General features: G+C 46.1%; 1 protein-coding gene across 2 annotated transcripts in view; it reads left to right on the top strand.

Moving 5' to 3' along the window:
- The window catches only part of LOC142583301 (cubilin-like), a 267,105-nt gene that overhangs the window by 160,309 nt on the left and 87,724 nt on the right, over positions 1-19,072 (top strand). For both annotated transcript variants that reach the window (XM_075693717.1, XM_075693716.1), the window contains exons 35-37: positions 5,734-5,866; positions 11,860-12,059; positions 16,364-16,542. In XM_075693717.1, coding sequence (XP_075549832.1) covers positions 5,734-5,866; positions 11,860-12,059; positions 16,364-16,542 — 512 coding nt within the window. The remainder of the gene's footprint in view (positions 1-5,733; positions 5,867-11,859; positions 12,060-16,363; positions 16,543-19,072) is intronic.

The following is a 19,072-nucleotide window of genomic DNA, read 5'->3' as shown; positions in this document are numbered from 1 at the left end:
CTGATGTCAAATTTGCCAGGGGCTGACCGAGGTCACCCGCATGGTTGTATGAACAGACCAATCAAACGCTCTCCTCATTTATAGGAGATCACTTTTGTTTACTTCAAAAACAAATAACATTGCCTACGCTGTGCGGTTTGTCTTATCTAATTGGCTGACAAGAGGCAAGGAGCATGCTCAAGTGGAGAGGGATTTGATGGGGCCGAGTCTCTGCACTGAAAATCGATAACCAGACTAAGAGGGTGGTGCCGGAGACTGCGATTGGTCCGCTTCCCCTTATTTAGCTCGCGCTGGCTGGTCGAAAATCCCGCTGGCTGGTCGAAAATCGCGCCGGCATGCAACGGAAGTTTAAGAATACCGCTAAAATGGATCCTCAGCAAAGAAGAGTTGGCAGAACGCGGTCGTAAACGTGCCTAAAGTGCTCGAAAACTTTACGCGGCCACGCAAGAAGCTTTATTATACGCAAATAAACCCATGCATTCCGGTAGGTGCGAGTAGCCAGTGCCTGGGCGATCGGCGGCAGCCATCTTTTATTCTTTTCGGAACGGGGCAGCCTGCGGCTATTCAGAAGAAAACTCAGTTTTGTTCGGCATATGAATGCATCTTTAACGCGTGCACGTCCCTTTGACGCGGTGAGCTTTTCTGGTTTTGTGACGTCGCATGACAGGCAGTTGAAGTGGGTACAGGCCGAAAGTCTTTGACCAATAGCCAAGGCCTAATGGTGAAAAGGCGTCAAATCAGAAATAACTATTTTGCTTTTGCTCGGTCAAATCATGCATAATCAGCGTTCACATGTCATATCAGATGGGGAGCTATCGCGGTTTTCTTGACGTCCCGTGACAGCCAGGCGAAGTGCGGGTGGTCCAAAAAGGTTTTTAACCAATCGCGTACGGCTGAATGTAGAATTGGAATAGAAAAGTTTGCTATAGTTTTATGTTATAGCGCCCGTGGTCTTCTCAGTGGCCTTGTTCTTCGCGGTCCTTTCCACAGTGTCTGGCCTGGGCAGTAGAGGACGAGGTGGTGTTGTAGGAAATGGCATGCGCGTCGTGGGGGCAACAGCCTTCCTTGAGGAGCGCCGGCGACAGGAACGTCGCTTCCTGATTTTATCGGCGGCTTCGCGATGAGATAAATGATCTCTCGCCATCTCTTTCAAGATGGCCACTTCCTTCTTAATACGTGGGCATTTCTTCGATGAAGCTGTATGTGACCCTCCGCAGTTTGAACACTACATTGCAGTCGTGCTACATTTATCTGCAGCGTGGGGCTCTGCGCAGCGGGGGCATGCTGCCTGATTTTCGCAGACGCTGCTCACGTGTCCCAATTTCATGCATTTGCGGCACTGAAGAGGTTTCGAAATGAAAGGCCGCACTGCATGTCTGAAGTGTCCCACGTTAACATGCGAGGGTATATATTTACGCTTGAATGCAATCTTCACGCAGCGTGAATTGCCTAGCCGCTTAACATCAACAATGACCTCATCATTGGCTGGCTTGATAAGAATCGGCAAGTCGTTATTGAGGGTGGCGACATCTGCGTCGTAGATAACGCCGGTGACTACGTCAGATCCCAGAGGGGTGTAAGAGCGCACCTGAATGCCATCGAGGTCCGTTACGCTGCGTAGAGTGGCCATAGCAGCCGCATGCTCGACATCAACCGCCAGTAGATGTTCTCGGGTGTTCACTCGAATGTCCGATATTTCATTTGGCACTAGGGCTTCCAGTGACATCGACACAGGTTGCCTGTTAAGTAGCTTCATGTTGACGGTGGGAAGCAGGGGCACAAATATGATGGTATTGGCGTCCGGCCTCTGCATGTGTCTTACTGTTTGCGTGCTTGACGATGAAGACGTCCTGGTGTTCCTACTGTTCGCTCTGCGGCTCTGCACAAGCTGGAAGTCGTCATCGGAAGTGACCTCAATGCTGAGAGAGTAAACATGGGTGTTCTCGCTGTCGCTGTGCTGGCCAATCCGCTTCCTGGAGGCGGCCGCCGCTGACGCCGCCGTCGCCGGCAGACATGCGGGGTCGTCCACTTCCATCATGACCGAGCAGGGCGCGAGGACTAGTGGATGAACTTAGATTTTCACAGAAATAAACCGGAGCTAGAAAGAACAGCGCTGTACCAAAAAGCACTTCGTCGTCGTTGACCAGCGGACAAGGAAGGAAGGAAAGAAAAAATGTAGAAGGAAAGGGAGGGAGGTTAACCAGTTTAGCTCAACCGGTTTGCTAACCTACACATGGGAGCGGGATGGGGGGGGGGGGATGAAAGATGGGGAGGAGAGGGAGAGAGCACATAACACAGCACATACATCGTCAGTTACAGTCCGTTACTCTTGCGCGGTATGTGCGATCATTGTCACAGCCGCTTGTCCAAGTCCGTCTCTTTCAAAAACTGAACATTCTGTGCAACTGTCCTGAATATAATGTTCAAAGACAGTCCCTGGCGTCCGTTCTAGCGCACCTCGACAATAGACCATTGTCAGTTGCAACTGTTTTCGCATATCGTCGACAGAAGAGATCGCAGCTGAAGGCGACGAAGGGACTACCAGCAGACAAATTTGATGTATTACATATGGCTCTCGAACAAAACACTAATATGTGAGTAAGACTTCTGCGAAACCGTCGTAAACATTGTAACAAATTCACGTAAGATATAAATTAAGGTATTAAATTTGTCCGCTTTGGATGTTCTGACGCATGCAATTTACAAACCTGGAATATTTATTTTTGGTGCAGGGTTACAGATTCGTAAACTCCGTGCTTCTGTCTTTTTTTTTTTCAAACCTACTTCTCGGCAATTTTCGTAAAGAAAGTAAAAGCCGTAAATAACAATTTTGCTTCCGGAGGTTATCTCAGAAAACAATTTCTGCCTTTAACATGTGTTTGAATAAGCAGCGTCCGAGTTGGGGCCGAGCTGAAGCTTCCTCTTAAGCCTTCAGCTCGACTGCTCCTAAATATATAGGTACAAAAAATGCATTTTTCTCGGCAACCACTGCATTGATTTTGATTACGTCTGTTTCATTTAAACAAAAAAGTTGTGATTTCATGAAGCTCATTTGTAACTCAAAGCGGTGATGCCTTCTTCAAAAATTTTAGATATCAGAAAATTAAAGAAATAACTTAAATATCGAGCTTGCAGCTCTACACCTCCGCAAGAAAACATATCAAAATTTTGTAAGCAACATCCTAAAGTGTATCTAAACCGGATAAAATTTATATCATAAGCATTGCTCTAGAAAGTGCCACTAATATGTAAGTAGGCATTTTGCAAAGCACCTATGAAAATTGTGCTACTTCACGGAAGCTGAATATGAATATGTTAAATGTGTCCGCTTTTGATCCTGCAACGGATGAAGTTTTCAGAACTGCGATATCTGTTTTAGAGCACAGCTATTAGGCGACCGTTCCTGCGTTCCTCAGCGTCGTTCTTTGGCGTAACCGAGCGAACGAGCGCAGCGAATGGATAAAGAGCAAACGTGGAGCGCTGTGGGAAATGAACGATGGCGATAGCGAAGACAGCGCGAGCAGGAAAGCGAAGGAGCAGGGTGCAGCGGAACCGTGAGGCGCACAGCGGAGAAGGAGCGTATGGCGAAAGCGCGAGAAGGAAAGCATAGCGCCGCGCAAGACGGTCTCTGCGGCGATGACCCCTACGAGATGGCGCCAGAGTAGCGCGCCGTCATCTGTTCACCGATGGCATGCGGCGAGCGGTAATACCCATACCATATATGAAAACAAAGCGCTGCATGAGCGGGGGTTTGTCTGCGGCGACTGCTGTGAATCGCGCCCACGTGTCACCCCATGCGCGGCCTTTCGCGATCTCCCAATTAGACACGCCGTCGCGCCACATTTCGCTCCGTTTGCTATGTGCCGCACGAGACAGATTGTCCGTGCCAGTCAATGCATCGCGAAACAAAAACACGAATGGAGCTGTGCACAAATTTCTCATTAGGCAGTATTGTAATCATCGGAGAATTTCCGGTGCAGAGTTCCCCATTTGTAAATTTATTGGTTCATTTTTTCTAAACGTACCGATTTTGGGAAATTTTCACAATATATCCAGACTCAGTATCGGAGTTCAGCTTCCTGAGTCACTAAAATGTATATTTCTCTTTAAATTCAAGCAGTTTTGATCACGTGAGTTTTTTGTTGTTTCATAAAAGGATTTCTGCGTGTTACATGTGTTTGCATAAGAAAATTGGAGTTGCCTCCGGGCTTCCTCTTTGGCTTCCAGTCCAGAATGGTCTGCGTCCAACCGTATAATCATCCTACAGCGTTAGAGTGCACGATTTATGGAAGTTGCATATATATATATATATATATATATATATATATATATATATGCAAGAAAAAGACGACCAACCTTTTGGAAGACGTATTTACTTAACGTTTCCGGCTGCTGGACCAGCCTTCACCACAGACTCTGACGAAGGCTGGTCCACGAGCCGAAAACATTACTACGTCTTCCAAAAGGTTCTTCGTCTCTTTCCTGCATATATCACGTCAGATCCTGCGTGCTGAACTTTGAAGCAACCTCAGATATATATATATATATATATATATATATATATATATATATATATATATACATACATATATAACGAGAAGAAAGGGGGTTAACCGGTTGCCCGATTTTTATTAGTCATATCATAAGAAGCCAACAAACACTGACACCAAAGACAACATAGGGGAAATTACTTGTGCTTAATAAATGAAATAAAGAAACGATAAATTAATGGAAATTAAACTGGACGAAAGAACAACTTGCCGCAGGTGGGAACCGAACCCACAACCTTCGCATTTCGCATGCGATGCTCTACCAATTGAGCTACCACGGCACCGTTTTCCCAACCACTTTCTTGGGTATTTATGTGTCCTAGTAGAACCCTGGGAGTGTTAGCCAGTGCCACCACTCACAGACCTTGGAGGCGGACGTGGAACGTCCTTTTTGCCGCAGGCGTCACGAGAACGTGATCTTTCTTGGGTGAGGGCAACTGGTCAATAAACGCACATATGCTGCCTGAAGGCATCCACTTTGATTTCCATTAATTTATCGTCTCTTTATTTCATTTATTAAGCACAAGTAATTTCCCCTATGTTGTCCTTGGTGTCAGTGTTTGTTGGCTTCTTATGATATGACTGTATATATATATATAGCTTATTTACCTGTGCTATAAACGCTTTAGACTTGCTCAGCTTGTTTAAATTTAGTTTTTGATGCTTGAAAATAAATTTCTTCACTGCCTTAATTAGTAACGATAGCACCCTTTTGTTGCTTTCTTTTTAGATGCGACAGGGAGAAAAGGGTGATCAATGTAAGTTTCTCCCACAGCTTCCGGATAACTGTGACAGCTAGCTTCGCCGTTCATTATGTCTCTGCGCAGATAAACACCCTTTACATGACTAAGTATATGAGAAAACTCTTGTCTTTGGTAACGCTTTTTTTTTGTGAATTTTGTATCACGCCAGACAGCTTTCCACAGGTTCCTGCCGAGCCTCGTCCTTGGCCTGGAAATCTGTGACAAGGCTGGCATAGCGAACCGCAGCTATAAAACAGCGGACGCGTTGCTGGAGACCCGTGGCCGAATTCACACAGCTCTTCGTTCCAAATCCATCTTTGTCGTAGGCTGGCCGCCTTCTCTATATGTCCGGAATCGGGATTCGATGAAGTTTTCTCTTACGAGCAATATATCGTAAGGGCTTTTTTTGTGACTGCGGCGCCCGATTTGTGCAAACGCAGGCTGCGGCGGCACTACCACTTCGCTCAGTGGCGACGTGGCCAGCCCCGGATACCCGGACACGTACACGCCCTCTCGTGACTGTGCCTGGAGGATCAGTGCCGCTGAAGGGAACATGATGCTGCTGACTTTCTCGTAAGGCGGCGTGGTTCATCGCTCTCTTGGTTTCTACTAATAAGGTCTTGGCTTTCTGTTGGGAACAGTGATTGCCCATAAAACTCCTATTTAAAAACGCATGAGCAGAGAAATCGGTTTCCTTGGAATCCGCTGCACCGAATTTTATGACGCTTCTGTGATTTCAGAAAAGGTAATAACTGACGTTTTGCAAGATAACTTTCATTTAGGTCATAACTGTTTCCATAACGCCTCCCTAATATCAAAATATTGACATAAAAAGGCCAGTCATTAAGTTTACAACTCTGTCCCTCATCAGTAAAAAGAAAGACATGTTACAATTCTCTAAACTACGCTTAGTGAGACACCCTAAGCTGACAAAATTCATGCGTTTCGCTGTAGTATATCGCTTCTTTTTTTCAGTAGAGCGTTTGTTAAGTTTTTTTCTTTTTAAGTTTTGTTACAGCTTAAAATCAGCGGTAGCCTCTGATATCATGCACATTTGCCCGTATAAGTTGCTGTAACATATGTAGTTTACGGAACTGCAATATGTGTTTTTGCTGCACAATTACGGTCTTGTCAACTTGGTTCTCCATTTCCACAAGTTCTAAAATATGATGAGGGCATAAATGAAATTCCTCTTCTAAATAATTGAGCGTTCTCTCTTAAATGCAATAAGTTTCATTCAAATTGGTTCAGCGGCTGGCTAATTACAGTATTTTCTTGCATTTCACCGGTATCGGAATAGGGATATCGAAATGAGCCCCGAGTGAAAGCCTCCTCTAAGCGGGAAAAGCTGTTTATGCCTTGTTGTTCCTTTTCCTTTGTTTTGTTTTGTTGTGGTTGGAATCATCCCTACACCTAAGATATCAGTCGCGTGCTGCAAAACAGTGTTCTATTGGGTGATCAAAAATAGTGGTTCCGTGTGTAAAATGCCCAATGTACAATTAACATGGTTTCATGGCTCCTACAGTGCCTCACAATTTGGTAGAGCTAGCTGAAACATTGCCTCCGAGATCCCTCTCGTGGAATAACGCGCTGTGCCGAGAGTCACGAGGCCTTAGATTACTTTTGTCTGAGTCGCGCCTCGTTCGCTAACAAACTGCTAAACGAATAATAACAAAAAGAAAAGCTTCACATTGGCAATTAAGGGCGTACTTACGAAGAAAACAAGAATTTCACCATATTTACATGTATTGAAATTGAAACTATGTGGAGCATACACAATGCAACTTTTACGCAGACCGTAGGACAGGAACGCCCACACAAGCGCTGAAAGTCAACACGATGCGTTCAACACTTGTGTGTGTTTTCCTATCCTGCGGCCAGCATGAAGGTTGTGCTGTTTATTTCCCTCGTGTATCTGTATCGACTCGCCTAAATCTTGCTCTTGTATGGAGTATATTAGCTCCGCAAGATGACACGCGATATTCTGAAGCTTTCCGCTTTTTTTATAATTTATAAAAATATTTTTGGCCATGACGTCAACAATGGCATTCAAACGCATGCCCGCCGTACGCCCTTATATGGTAGGTAACACTTAACAAAAGTTAGCGCCACACCCAATGCCCTGCTTACAAGGAGTAGAAAGGCCCGCTATTGACATATAGTCTCTAGAAAATGCGCGTGATTTCTCATTGCGTTAAGCTTGGCGCTTCAGTTATTGTTTCAGCTGAGTGCCTTGAGAGTTGCGCAGTTCACACGAGACATTCTTATCTTTTTCTTCAAGATAGTTATTGGCTTTTTTAGAGCGCAGCTCTTTGGCGTCCGTTCCTGGGTTTCGCGTCGTCGTCGGCGTCGTCGTCGGCCTCGTAACCAGCTCCGCCCCCCTTTCATCCCCCCAGCGCTAGCAGCGACCGACTGATACCGCTGGATGCCGCTGACGCCGCTAGAGAGTCAAGATAACGTGACTGCATAGAACACCGTCGCCGCCATGCAGAAAGAGGAGGAAAGGGTCCCCCCCCCCTGTTCTTGTGTGGCGGATAGCTGGGGTTGACTCACTATCGCCGTCAGCGGCATCAGTCAGTCGCTGCTATCTCTTCCCACCTCCCTTTATCGTGTTGTCCGCTTGCTGCGCGCGCTTCTGCCCCCATCGTTTGCCGCTGGGTGTACACGCCGCCCCCCTCCGCTTCCGCTTACTGCTGGTTGCTCTCGACGGCGGCGATGAGCCACCGCTTCGGCGGCGCGAACTGCAGGGTCTTCTCGGCGGCGGCGATGAGCTTCTGCTTCAGCCTCGCTTACTGCTGGTTGCTCTCGACGGCGTCGATGAGCCTCCGCTTCGGCGGCGCGAACGGCAGGGTCTTCTCGGCGGCGGCGCTTAACCTCTGCTTCCCCCACGGCTGTGACAACCTCGCGAGGCACTTGTATAGATCTCGTCTTTGAGAATCAAGCATTGGTGTACCAAGTCGAACATATATCAGTCTATTTCTCCGACCACAAAGCTTCCTTCATGACTGTCAAGAACTGTTAGTGGAGTCTTTGCTAAAGGAATACGTGTGAAAAATAAAAAAAAAATTATGTGATAGCGCATACATGTGTTGCTCGATTTCTTTGCCTCAATCTATCCAAAAGGTCAAACAGCTTATTTGCTGCGCTCACATTTCGCATTAGGAAGTAACGTAATCGTCGGTAATTTTTTTAATATAAAGTAGGAAGCAGAGGATGTTCCACAAACCCGCCGCATTAACTTTGTCGCAAGGGCATTCTGACGCTTAGGGCACAGTTTCGATTCTCGGCCGCTGCGGTCGCATTTCAATGATGGAGCAATGCAAAAAAGTTTCATGTACTTAAATGTAGCTGCACGTAAAAAACAACTTTGCAGGTCGAAGTAAATTCGGAGCCGTCAGGTGTGGTGGCTGTCGTAGCCAGTGAGTCGCTTGTGTACATTACGTACCGTGGCGTAATAATGCGCCAGCATTAGGAATGTGAAAGTGGTAAAAAATGTATTATTTATTTATTTATTTATTTATTTATTTATTTATTTATTTATTTATTTATTTATTTATTATACCCTCAGGGCCAACGATATTACAGAGGGGAGTGGTGTTAATATACAAGCAAATCGTAAAAGAAAAATACAATATTCGCTCATAACACAATGTTAGCTATATCATTGGGAAAAATACATAAAATATTAGCACAATAACATGAAAAACCATCATTACAAAGACCCTGTTTATACGTTGCTAGCTAAAAAATTTCGGAAGCGTTGGTTATCACTGATAGATACAGCATCAGAAGGAAGGTGATTCCAATCGCGACTAGCCCTGGGCAAAAAGGAGTGAAAGAAATGCTTAGTGCTGCAAATGACAATTCCAACTATGTGGCTGTTGGTCGATGCGATGGGATCGGTAATGGGGCCTAGAGATAAATTGGTCGCGCAAATTGTGTGTGCGTGCGTGTGCGTCTGCGTGTGTGTGTGTGTGTGCGTGTGTGCGTGTGTGCGTGTGCGTGCGTGTGTGTGTGTGTGCGCGCGCGCGCGCGTGTGTGTGTGTGTGTGTGTGTGTGTGTGTGTGTGTGTGTGTGTGTGTGTGTGTGTGTGTGTGTGTGTGTGTGTGTGTGTGTGTGTGTGTGTGTGTGTTTAGTGGCCTTCCCCGCGTGTGTGTTTGTGTGTGTGTGTGTGTGTGTGTGTGTGTGTGTGTGTGTGTGTGTGTGTGTGTGTGTGTGTGTGTGTGTGTGTGTGTGTGTGTGTGTGTGTGTGTGTGTGTGTGTGTGTGTGTGTGTGTGTGTGTGTGTGTGTGTGTGTGTGTGTTTAGTGGCCTTCCCCTTCCATGGGTACTGGGAATCAAGCAATACAGCTTTGCCTGATGAGGGCCCGGGCGCCTTAGACGCATTCATACAGATTAGAAAAAAAAAGGTATGCGTGTGAACTCAGTCACACGAGGGTAACGGACCTTCTTGTGTCTGTGTTCGCGAGCACAACGTTTTTCCAAGATGGAATCGCTGCCAACTAGCTCAACGTTCTGTAGTTGTAAGCACTCGTACAGTCCGCATAAACAGTGCAAATTTCATAATCGTTGACTGTTGGGCCAGCTGTTGCATCATCATGTTGTGTCGTTGAGCGGAATAAGGGCGGAAGAAACTGATGCCAACAGTTCCCATCGTCTTCTTCTGTTCTCAAGGTGATCAACGACACAACATAGCACAAATTTCTGACATCACAATTTGAGTCAGTTGGCTTGACAAACTGTAACAAATATTAAAAGCACGAATTAGAAGTCATCAGCATAATGTGAGAAAAATTTAATCGTATTACAAGCAAGATAACAGGTATGATTTAATAAGACGCTTAAGTACCTTAATGGATTTGATTTCGTTATATACAGCGTAGATAAAAGGAAAGCCACGAAGGAATATTACTATGGCATGTTTACTTAGTTGAAAACTATAGTTAGTTCAACTACGAGGTACAGCAAACCGCGTACCCCTGAAATTGTAAGTACTACTTTTCACATATTCAAGGTTCTTACCTAACATCGCTCAGCGCAGTGAATTGAGTTGACGGGCTCTTAGAGGCTAGCTTACACATCATAAGAAGAGCGTACAGAGAATGCGGTCTACTTCACTTGATGATGAATGAGGGCGCCTAGGTTTATGATGAAAGTATTGTACATTTTTTCAGGCCACCTTCATGTTGGTAGATGCAACGTTTCGTCGGTGTTCGATGAAACAGGGATTGCACGTTTCTCAGTAATTAGGTTTGCCGCTCACTATGCGGAGCATTCACTTTTCAGTGCAGCATCCAACGATGACCAGGCCTCGAAACTTTTCTTCAATACATGGCTCACATGAAAGCTGAATTGCGAAATGTTGCACAATGTGCAGCGGTTGTTCCCAATAGCATATTGTTGCCTTGTGCGTGTTTCTTTGTGGCTGTGTATTGATGTTCTGATTTTGTTTAGAAACTAGCCTTGACAAGTAGGTTTGGCATACACCCTCTATAGAGGGAGTCCTATTTGCGAATTCTCATGAGCGTCCTGTAAGGCATTTATGACAATTTCATAATGACGATGTCAAATTATGACGATTTAAGTTATAATATTGTTTTAGTATGGTGCATTGTTTGATTAAAGTGCGTGTTCAATAGGGCCGCGGACAGGGACCACAACGGCGATGAACAAATTGAGTTTTTGACAAGGAAACCACACACGTATTTTCTGAAGGCAAAGCGTACATATTATCACTGTAAACAATAAATAATTAACATCGCAAATCTTTCTAGACGTTTTTGTACCATGTACAAAATGTAGATCAAGCTTAAAAGCTTGGAGCTTTACTGTTGCGCTTGTAAAGAGCATCGGTGTGCTGTACTTGCACAACAGGAAAAAATAAGAAGTTGCATAGGCGTGGCTCTGGGTGTCATTGAGCTCATAAGTAGGATAAGAGAGAGAGAGAGAAGATGTATCAACATTTGCCTCTGTAAGCTGGCACAGCGATGCCCTCATAAACTTGCTTCTTCTCCGAAGCAAGCCTTAAATGGCGGGATCTTATCTCGCTACAAATACAATGGCCCACGTTTTGTGCTATCAACACTCAAAGAAAATCCTGCTCACGACTGACGTACAAAGTTTAAATTCTGCAACATGATTATTTTTGAGGGTCCAAATGATTAATAGAACTGCAGAAGAGTACGCATTTGGGCTGGTTGGTTCAGCGCTGTTGTCTGTGTCCCTCTCCTCGTACTGTTGTTTGGCGCTGTTTTACTGCTCGTGTTAATAGAACATTTATGTTTGTAAGTCTGCTCATTCGTGCGGACAATTAGTGGCAGGCAGGCTACCAAAGGGGCAACATGTGCATCTACCTGATGTCAGTGCCAACATAAAATAGTAGTGTTTAGTTTGCTATTTTGTTTTCAGATGGGCAACAAGGGCAAGTGTGCCAAGCGTATTTTTAAACGATGCACACAAAAGCGCAGTCTTGTCATGTAAATCGGGTGAAAAGCACCGAGAGGACAACCTTTTATAGAGGAAAGCAAATAAAAGCGAGAGCCATCGCACACTTGGACGACATCGCAGGCTGTTTTCCCTCGAGGAGAGCGAGTTCTGCAACAAGGACTACCTGGAAGTCCGGGAGCGCAACGCCCACGGCCGGCTGCTGGGCCGCTTCTGCGGAGACGAGACCCCGATGAACATCACGCTCGCCAACGGGCTCTGGCTTAAGTTCCACTCGGACGACACGGACGTGGCGGCTGGATTCTTGGCGCACTTTTCTACAAGTACGAATGCTTTAATCATTCGGCTTTTTTTTTTTTTAATGCGAAAGCATTGTATGCCCCCATTACGCGAAAATCCGTAGTAGTCGGCGGCGTGACAGGAAAATGGTGCCAAAAATGGTCGACGGCGCAAAGAGTTAAAAACACGTCGAGAAATGCTCAGACTGACGTCAAATTTCGCAGGGAGGTTCCTGTAAACACAGTAAATTAGTTGCAATGAAAAGAACGTTTGGTAAATTTCGGCCTGGCTGGGAATCGTGCCCTGCAGCCTCCGAGGTGCGAGACGAGCACGCTTCCCAGAAGCAACTGCGGCCTTTCTATAAAAAAAAAGCATGGTATTTATTACAACTCCGTGGTCCTGGCTGAATGAAAGGTTGGCCTAGTTCGTGCGTCAGTGGGCACGTGACTGTGCAGCCAATGGGTAGGAGGTGGCGCCACGTCATGAATGTATAACACGAGCGCATTCATGACGCTCCGAGGTCTACAAACAGTAGAATGCTTTCACATTCCCACACGTAACCAGTCTTAAGTGTCTGCCGAATTTGTGTTGCCATATCAATAGCAAACACGCTCGAGGCGAATTCGCACCATCGGCGTGCTGTCCTGCCATCGAAAGCGGTTGCACTGCTTGCGCGCGGCGATTTATTGGGGCTCTAGACACTGGAAAAGAAAAACGGTAGCTCCAAAAAAAAAAAAGGAAGGCGTGTACACCTTATTGGCATGTACTCGCCTAATCCTTTCTCTTTTTTTCGGTACTGAATTACCTTCTAAGTTATAAATCAACTCGCCCGGGGAATTTTTTTACTCCAACTACGAGGAGTGCGTTTGACTACAACAATGACGAAGCGAAGTGGCCGCACCGTCAATGCTTCGCTCCATCGTCCCGATGGAGGATGATAATGATAGTGATCTATAGATAGCAGGGACAGCGTTCGACCTTTCGCTGCAGGAATCGGCGCTGTGCGCACGCATACTGGAAACACATTAGCGTTCCTGCAGAACTTCTGTGTTTATACACTGGCCTGAACGGAACGGTTACACCGTATTTATAAATGCAACTTTACTTCAAACTCATGCTTGACTTGATATAGATGACGCCTGATGCGAACGCGCCCAAGACGCTCATTGCATTTCTTTTGGTTCGTTCACGACAGGCGTCATTTAAATCAAGCATGGGCTTCGACTTAAGTTGCATTTCTGAATACGGCGGTAAAGGTCAAGCTAAGTTATCTAAACATCTGGACAACGCTTAAGCTTCGCCTTTGAGAGTGCAACGCGATAGATTTCAAATATTCCTGACTGCTTCTCACGCTTCCCGGCGACCGCAGCTTTCTTGCGCATGCGCGGAGGCGAGCGCGACCCTGGTGTCGCAAGGAACGCATCGGGCCGCGCCGCTCCGAAAGGGGGCTTGTGTTTGAGTTTCCGCGTAACAGAATTATGTTTTCTCGCCTATTCAAATTAAACTCCGACGCTATCATGTCTGTAGGTCAATTTAGATCGTACTTAGGATTTTTTCTGGCGTATTTTACTTTGAGGAGCTCAATTAGTTCAGGAACACATCTGCTCCACGTGGAGGTCCTGCGTGGTTGTGGTTCGGAATGATTTTTCGCCATGCGACGTTCGACGTCGGCATCTGATTTTCTTGCGACGCGAGACCCTTAACGCTATCGCATTAATATACCACTGAACGCTGACCAACGTCAAAGCTTTCCGATGGGTCTCACCTCGAGCACCATCGAGTTGCGCGACCTCGAACGACACTGGCGGTGCTCCTAATCAGGCCAGCGTTCCTACCAGCGTACTGGGACGCCTCGTAGGTGCCAGCAGGGCGCTTTTTCTAAGACGCGGTACTTCAGCCCTTCTTTTAAAGCGAAAGCTTTACTGGCCGCGAACTTGCGATTTTGCCGTGGCCGTGCTCCGAAGAGGCACATGACGTCACACCGCTTTCCTCGTCGTTGCACTCGCCTTCGCTCGCTGAGCCAGCTGCGTCGGACGCCTGATAACATGTCGGAGGATTGAAAAGGAGAGCTAGCGTGCGCCGCAACCACAGTTGAGGCGGCAGTATGGACGGCAACAATTCTGATAAGCAGGAGGAGGCCTGGAATCGACATCGGAACGATATGAAGAGGGAACGAATCGCCCCGGAAAAAGACGAACCGCGCCCTACCACTGGCTAAACGCCGCAACATAGCTAGACAACCAGACTAACCTGGACTTGCAATCAAGATTAACCAAGGCTGACCATGCTATGCCTTATCTTTCGCTACGTATATCCTGGCATAGCCGAGCTAAGCTACTGCCAATTTTTTAATGAGACCCGAGACGGCCGGTGTCCTCTCACAGTTTAGTGCCCTTGCTCTGTTAATGTAAATGCTAGGCTAATTGGAAAATAATAGATGGTTGTTTCAAGCTAACTTGTCGGCTTTGGTTGATCATTGCTGTTAGGATCATCCATGAAATTTACCCTAGCCGTAGAGGTTTTATCCTGAACCCAGTGACATAAAAACCAATTTTTACAGAGAATAGAGTCGTTCTTTCTTTTTCTTTTCTACGCGCGAAACCGCTTGACGTCAGGTGAGTAATAAGTTTATTTGGCTGGCGCATCAAGCCGACTTTTTTCGCCGCTGGTCGAGGTGGTACCTAGACGTCTCTCGAGGCTTAGTTTCCCGCCAGCCAAAATGATGCCCAAATTTTGTTTCCCTGACTACAGACAAAACACGCGTGCTAGGCCGGGCCATAAAGTTGCAAAGAGAAGGGGGCGGGGGGGCGGGAGGGCGGGGGGGAGGGGGCGAGTTGAAGAGTGTAGGGGAGGATTTACTGAAAAGTCCAATTCACCATTGTACGGCGACCCAACGCGGCTCAACCACCTTTCCGGAGCTCCTGTTCTACCATCTCAGCTGTCCCGGATTCTAGTGCAATAGAAGTCTAGGACGATAGTGAAATAGCAGTTATTCGCGAGATCCTTGAATGCCGCGAGATCCCTGAATGCCAACGGGTAGTGAGTCGAAGAGCAGTAGCAAAAATTAGGAAGCACGAAAGGAACTCTATATTGGGCGAACTTGGGCACAGAAAAGAAAGTGACACTGACACTCGAAGTACAACGATAGCGGTGAGCACAATTGGCCATCGTCGAAAATCTGCTAGTAGGCGTCGGCAATTTATTCATGACTCAGTGAGGAGGAGGAAGCGGGAAACAGTTAATGGAAAAAAAAAGGACAAGCAGGTGTCTTTGTGCTCGTGCGGGGAGGCGCCTTCAGTCCAGGGCTCCTGCGGCTGTTGCTGTCTCCCGGGCCCACCACACCAGTTGCTCCTGGTCACGAGGGTTCGAGCTAACCAGCACAGCCTCTCACTACTCGGGTGTGAGTTTGGATATTTTCGGGGCTGCCTTTACTTTAGGGCACACCCATGTGGGGAGGCATAGTCGTTGCAAAAGGGGCATTTGTATGAGTATAGCGTAGGGTTTATTGCGTGTAGTCTGCTTAAATATGGGTATGCGTTGGGTTGTAATTGTCGCCAAGCTATGGCGTGTTCATTGAACTTTCCAGCGTAATCGCTGGTGCTCGCGAAAGTTCTAGAATGCACACCACGATTCTCATCGTGCGCGCAGTCTGACTGCGCAAGGACCGGCGACAATACACGCAAAAGAGAGAATAGGCTTCAAGAGTCCAAATTCTCCTTATACATGCATGCGTTTTCTGGGGACGTATTATCAAACGATCCGCTTCGGCGATAATATCGCCGTCAGGCGCGCGCTGATTTGCTGGTTGAGCAAAAACGGATGACATAGTGCTCAACCAGCCAGTCGGCTCATCTGATTTTGCTAAAACAGCCAATCAACGCGCGCCGATGGCGAAGGCGTGGCCAAAGCGATAGTATCGCCGAAAGTCATTGTTTCAGTATACGGCCACTGCTGCGAGCGATAGCGTTTAGCGTTTGTTAGCCTAGGGAAAAGCGGTCACGGAGAAAAATAAACAGGCCCAAGGGTCAGTATTTTCCGTGCTCAGTAAGATTCATCGCAATCCACTCAAAGCTCGTGCTTTATCGCGATAACACAAGAGGACCCATTGGTGTCTCCTGTAGATTGACGCCGTATGCAGATGAACGATCATCTTATCTTTGGTGGAAAAAATGTTAGGCCACACCTTGGAGTTTCCCAGAACTTCAAATGTCTATTTATCTCTTCAGCTACGTTGCGCTTATGCTTCCCTGTTGGCCTTTAGCTAGCTAAGTGTCTCCATCCGCACTAAACGTTGCGCAGAACGCCCTCACGAGAACTCCAATCGTGGAGCATGTTTTCTCCTGTCCAGTGCGCAACGTGGACCTGGAAGGTACGTCGGGCGTGATCGAGTCTCCGCTGTACCCGCACGACGCGTTCTCGCTGGGAAGCTTCACCTGGCGGCTTCACGTGCCCGACGACCTCTACCCGCGGATCAGCTGGGACAACATTTTCTCCACGGACGAGGAGTGCTGGACCAGCAGCATCGTTGTGCGTGGCTACGAGTGGCGAGCTCGCTTCTTGTTGCTATATTCAGTGGCGACAACATGGAACAAATTATATTTATTTGTTTACAGTACCTGACAGATTTCATGGTGGGGTATAGGTGCGAGGTTACAGAAACAGTTTTTAAAATAGGAACACAGTACATCAACTTATAAGCGTAATAAAATATGCGCGTGGTAATTATAGCATACAGATCATCGATCAATACACAGAAAGCCAAGAAATACGCATACAGTAAATGTGCGGCAAAATATTTGTGCCAAATTCGTTCCTTCTCCAATGTCCTTGCTCAGTTGCATTTTGACCGACCTATCTCAATGAAAAGAGGCTTCGAAAACAATCACGTAAACCCCGAAGACAATCGTGAAGAAAACATCCCAATTACCACTGTGAGTGGGACTATAGTGTTGGGCGACCGCTGCTCATATCTGCTGGAGATTTCGCCTAACGTTGTGTTTACATATGTCAGTCCTGTTTTTGTAATGATACTTCGACGTGCCCCAGCAGCCTTCTGTGTTGGTGCATTGTAACAAAATGTGGTAGCATGCAATCAAACAATGTGGCGACGCACTCTAGGAACACACCACTAAGATATATTATTTGCGATTCCGTGGAGCCAGTCACGCAGTTGTTGTTGTTGTTGTTGTTGTTGTTGTTGTTGTTGTTGTTGTTGTTGTTGTTGTTGTTGTTGTTGTTGTTGTTGTTGTTGTTGTTGTTGTTTAATACGCACGCATTTTTGGCAAGTACCCCAGCAAAATCTGTTTCTCACGGGAAAAGTATAATGCCTTGTATCTGCACTAAAACATGCAATTTGCGAAGTTGTACATTTAATCATCATAATAGTGCAAATGTAGATAATTGGTAGCTTAGTAGTAACAAAGAACAATTTCAACAAAAAAAAAATAGAAATGGTCAGAGAGAATACCCATATGATCAAATGTATGGATACCTGTAGGGATACATAGGGCGCCATAGAAAATCCGTGGGGACACCTTAGTAGGAGTGGGCCAACGGAAATTTGGTGATGCGCTAGATTGAAAGTTGAGGTGGGCCAACTTTGATTTGGTGGTGGTCCAACTTGTAATTTGGATGTGGGCCGACCTAAATTTCCGGGTAGGCCAACTTGAACATCGACGATGTCAAGTTTCACTGACATTTCGAGAGAGGGTCAACTTGAAATTTGGGGGTGGTCCAACGTAAATTTGGGGGTGGACCAACCATGCAAGTCGGGGGTGGGGCGACTTGAAAGTTGGGGTGAGCCAGCCTAAACTTGGGTGAGTCAACTTGAAATTTATGGGTCACTCAACTGAAACTTGGGGGTGGGCCAACTTCAAATTGCTGGTTTAGCCAACTTGAAATTTGGGAATGGGCCAACGTCAAATTTTTGGATTAGCCAACTTGAAATTTGGGAATATGGCAACTTATATTTGGGGTGGGCCAACTTGAAATTTTGGGATGGGCCAACTTCAAGTTTGCAGGTAGGCCAACTGAAATTCAGCAGCCTGCTTACGCATAGTTAGACAACTGTAGTGGAGTTTCTGCATAATTATTTTGTATAATTGCATAATTAGCTAGGGATACACTCTTACTTCGCAAGTGTTCAATTTAAGACAAATATTCCTATAAAAGAAATGCAGACCGTTTAAGAAGCTTACGATTTGTGCAGCGAAACACTTCAGCATTTCAAGAACGAGCGAAAGAAGTTCGTGGTAAACGTAAGACAATAAGGCAACGCGATCTTTGCGTAAATTAATGTTAAAGGAAATAAAATATAAAGGGCAATACAAACAACGGCGCATATATATAATTGGCCGAATTCACAAAGCTGTTCCTCGTAAGTGCACTTTGCCATTGGCTGGCTGCCTTTGCTAATATGTCCAGCAACAGGAAGGCTGATAGTTTCTCTTTCTCTATCGTAAGTGGTTTTCGTGAGCACGGGCCCAGTTTGTCCCATTCGTACGCAGATTTATAGATACTAATTGCTTACATATAAGCATTTAAAGAAGGCAAAGGAAAGAACAGCGCAACATGAATGGAGGAAACGAACGCTCAAGCCTAAGTGAACTTATTATGAGGTACGCTTGCGGTTAACTTGTGTTTGTATAATGAAACCGAATGCCACATTGAGTTATCCACTTTTTGTGTTCGTGTAATGTGTTCTAGAAGTAAATTTACAGAAGGGTGCATCCACTAAGAACGATTCTCACCGCTCGGGCGCTCAAAGACCAAAACAATTCAGTGGTGATTTAGTGGTAAATGCGAGAGAAATGCATTAGTACTACACCACACCTGTTCGAGGTCCCGGATTCGTTATTTCGAGCTGTGTCCACCTTATTGCAGTGTTCTAAGGAGCTCACGCGTTTTGCCTCTTGAAGGAACGATTTGCAACTGACGGCGGTCCAAACTAGACCAGCGGCGGTTTATATATATATATATATATATATACGTTTTTTAAACTCTCCCATCCCATCTCTCCCAGGTGACTGACTTCTCGCACTTCGCACACACACTTTCT

The sequence above is a fragment of the Dermacentor variabilis genome, chromosome 5 (assembly GCF_050947875.1).
Source record: "Dermacentor variabilis isolate Ectoservices chromosome 5, ASM5094787v1, whole genome shotgun sequence".
Taxonomy (NCBI): domain Eukaryota; kingdom Metazoa; phylum Arthropoda; class Arachnida; order Ixodida; family Ixodidae; genus Dermacentor; species Dermacentor variabilis.
Note: the sequence above shows the minus strand (reverse complement) of the source record. Positions and strands in the feature narration are given on the sequence as shown.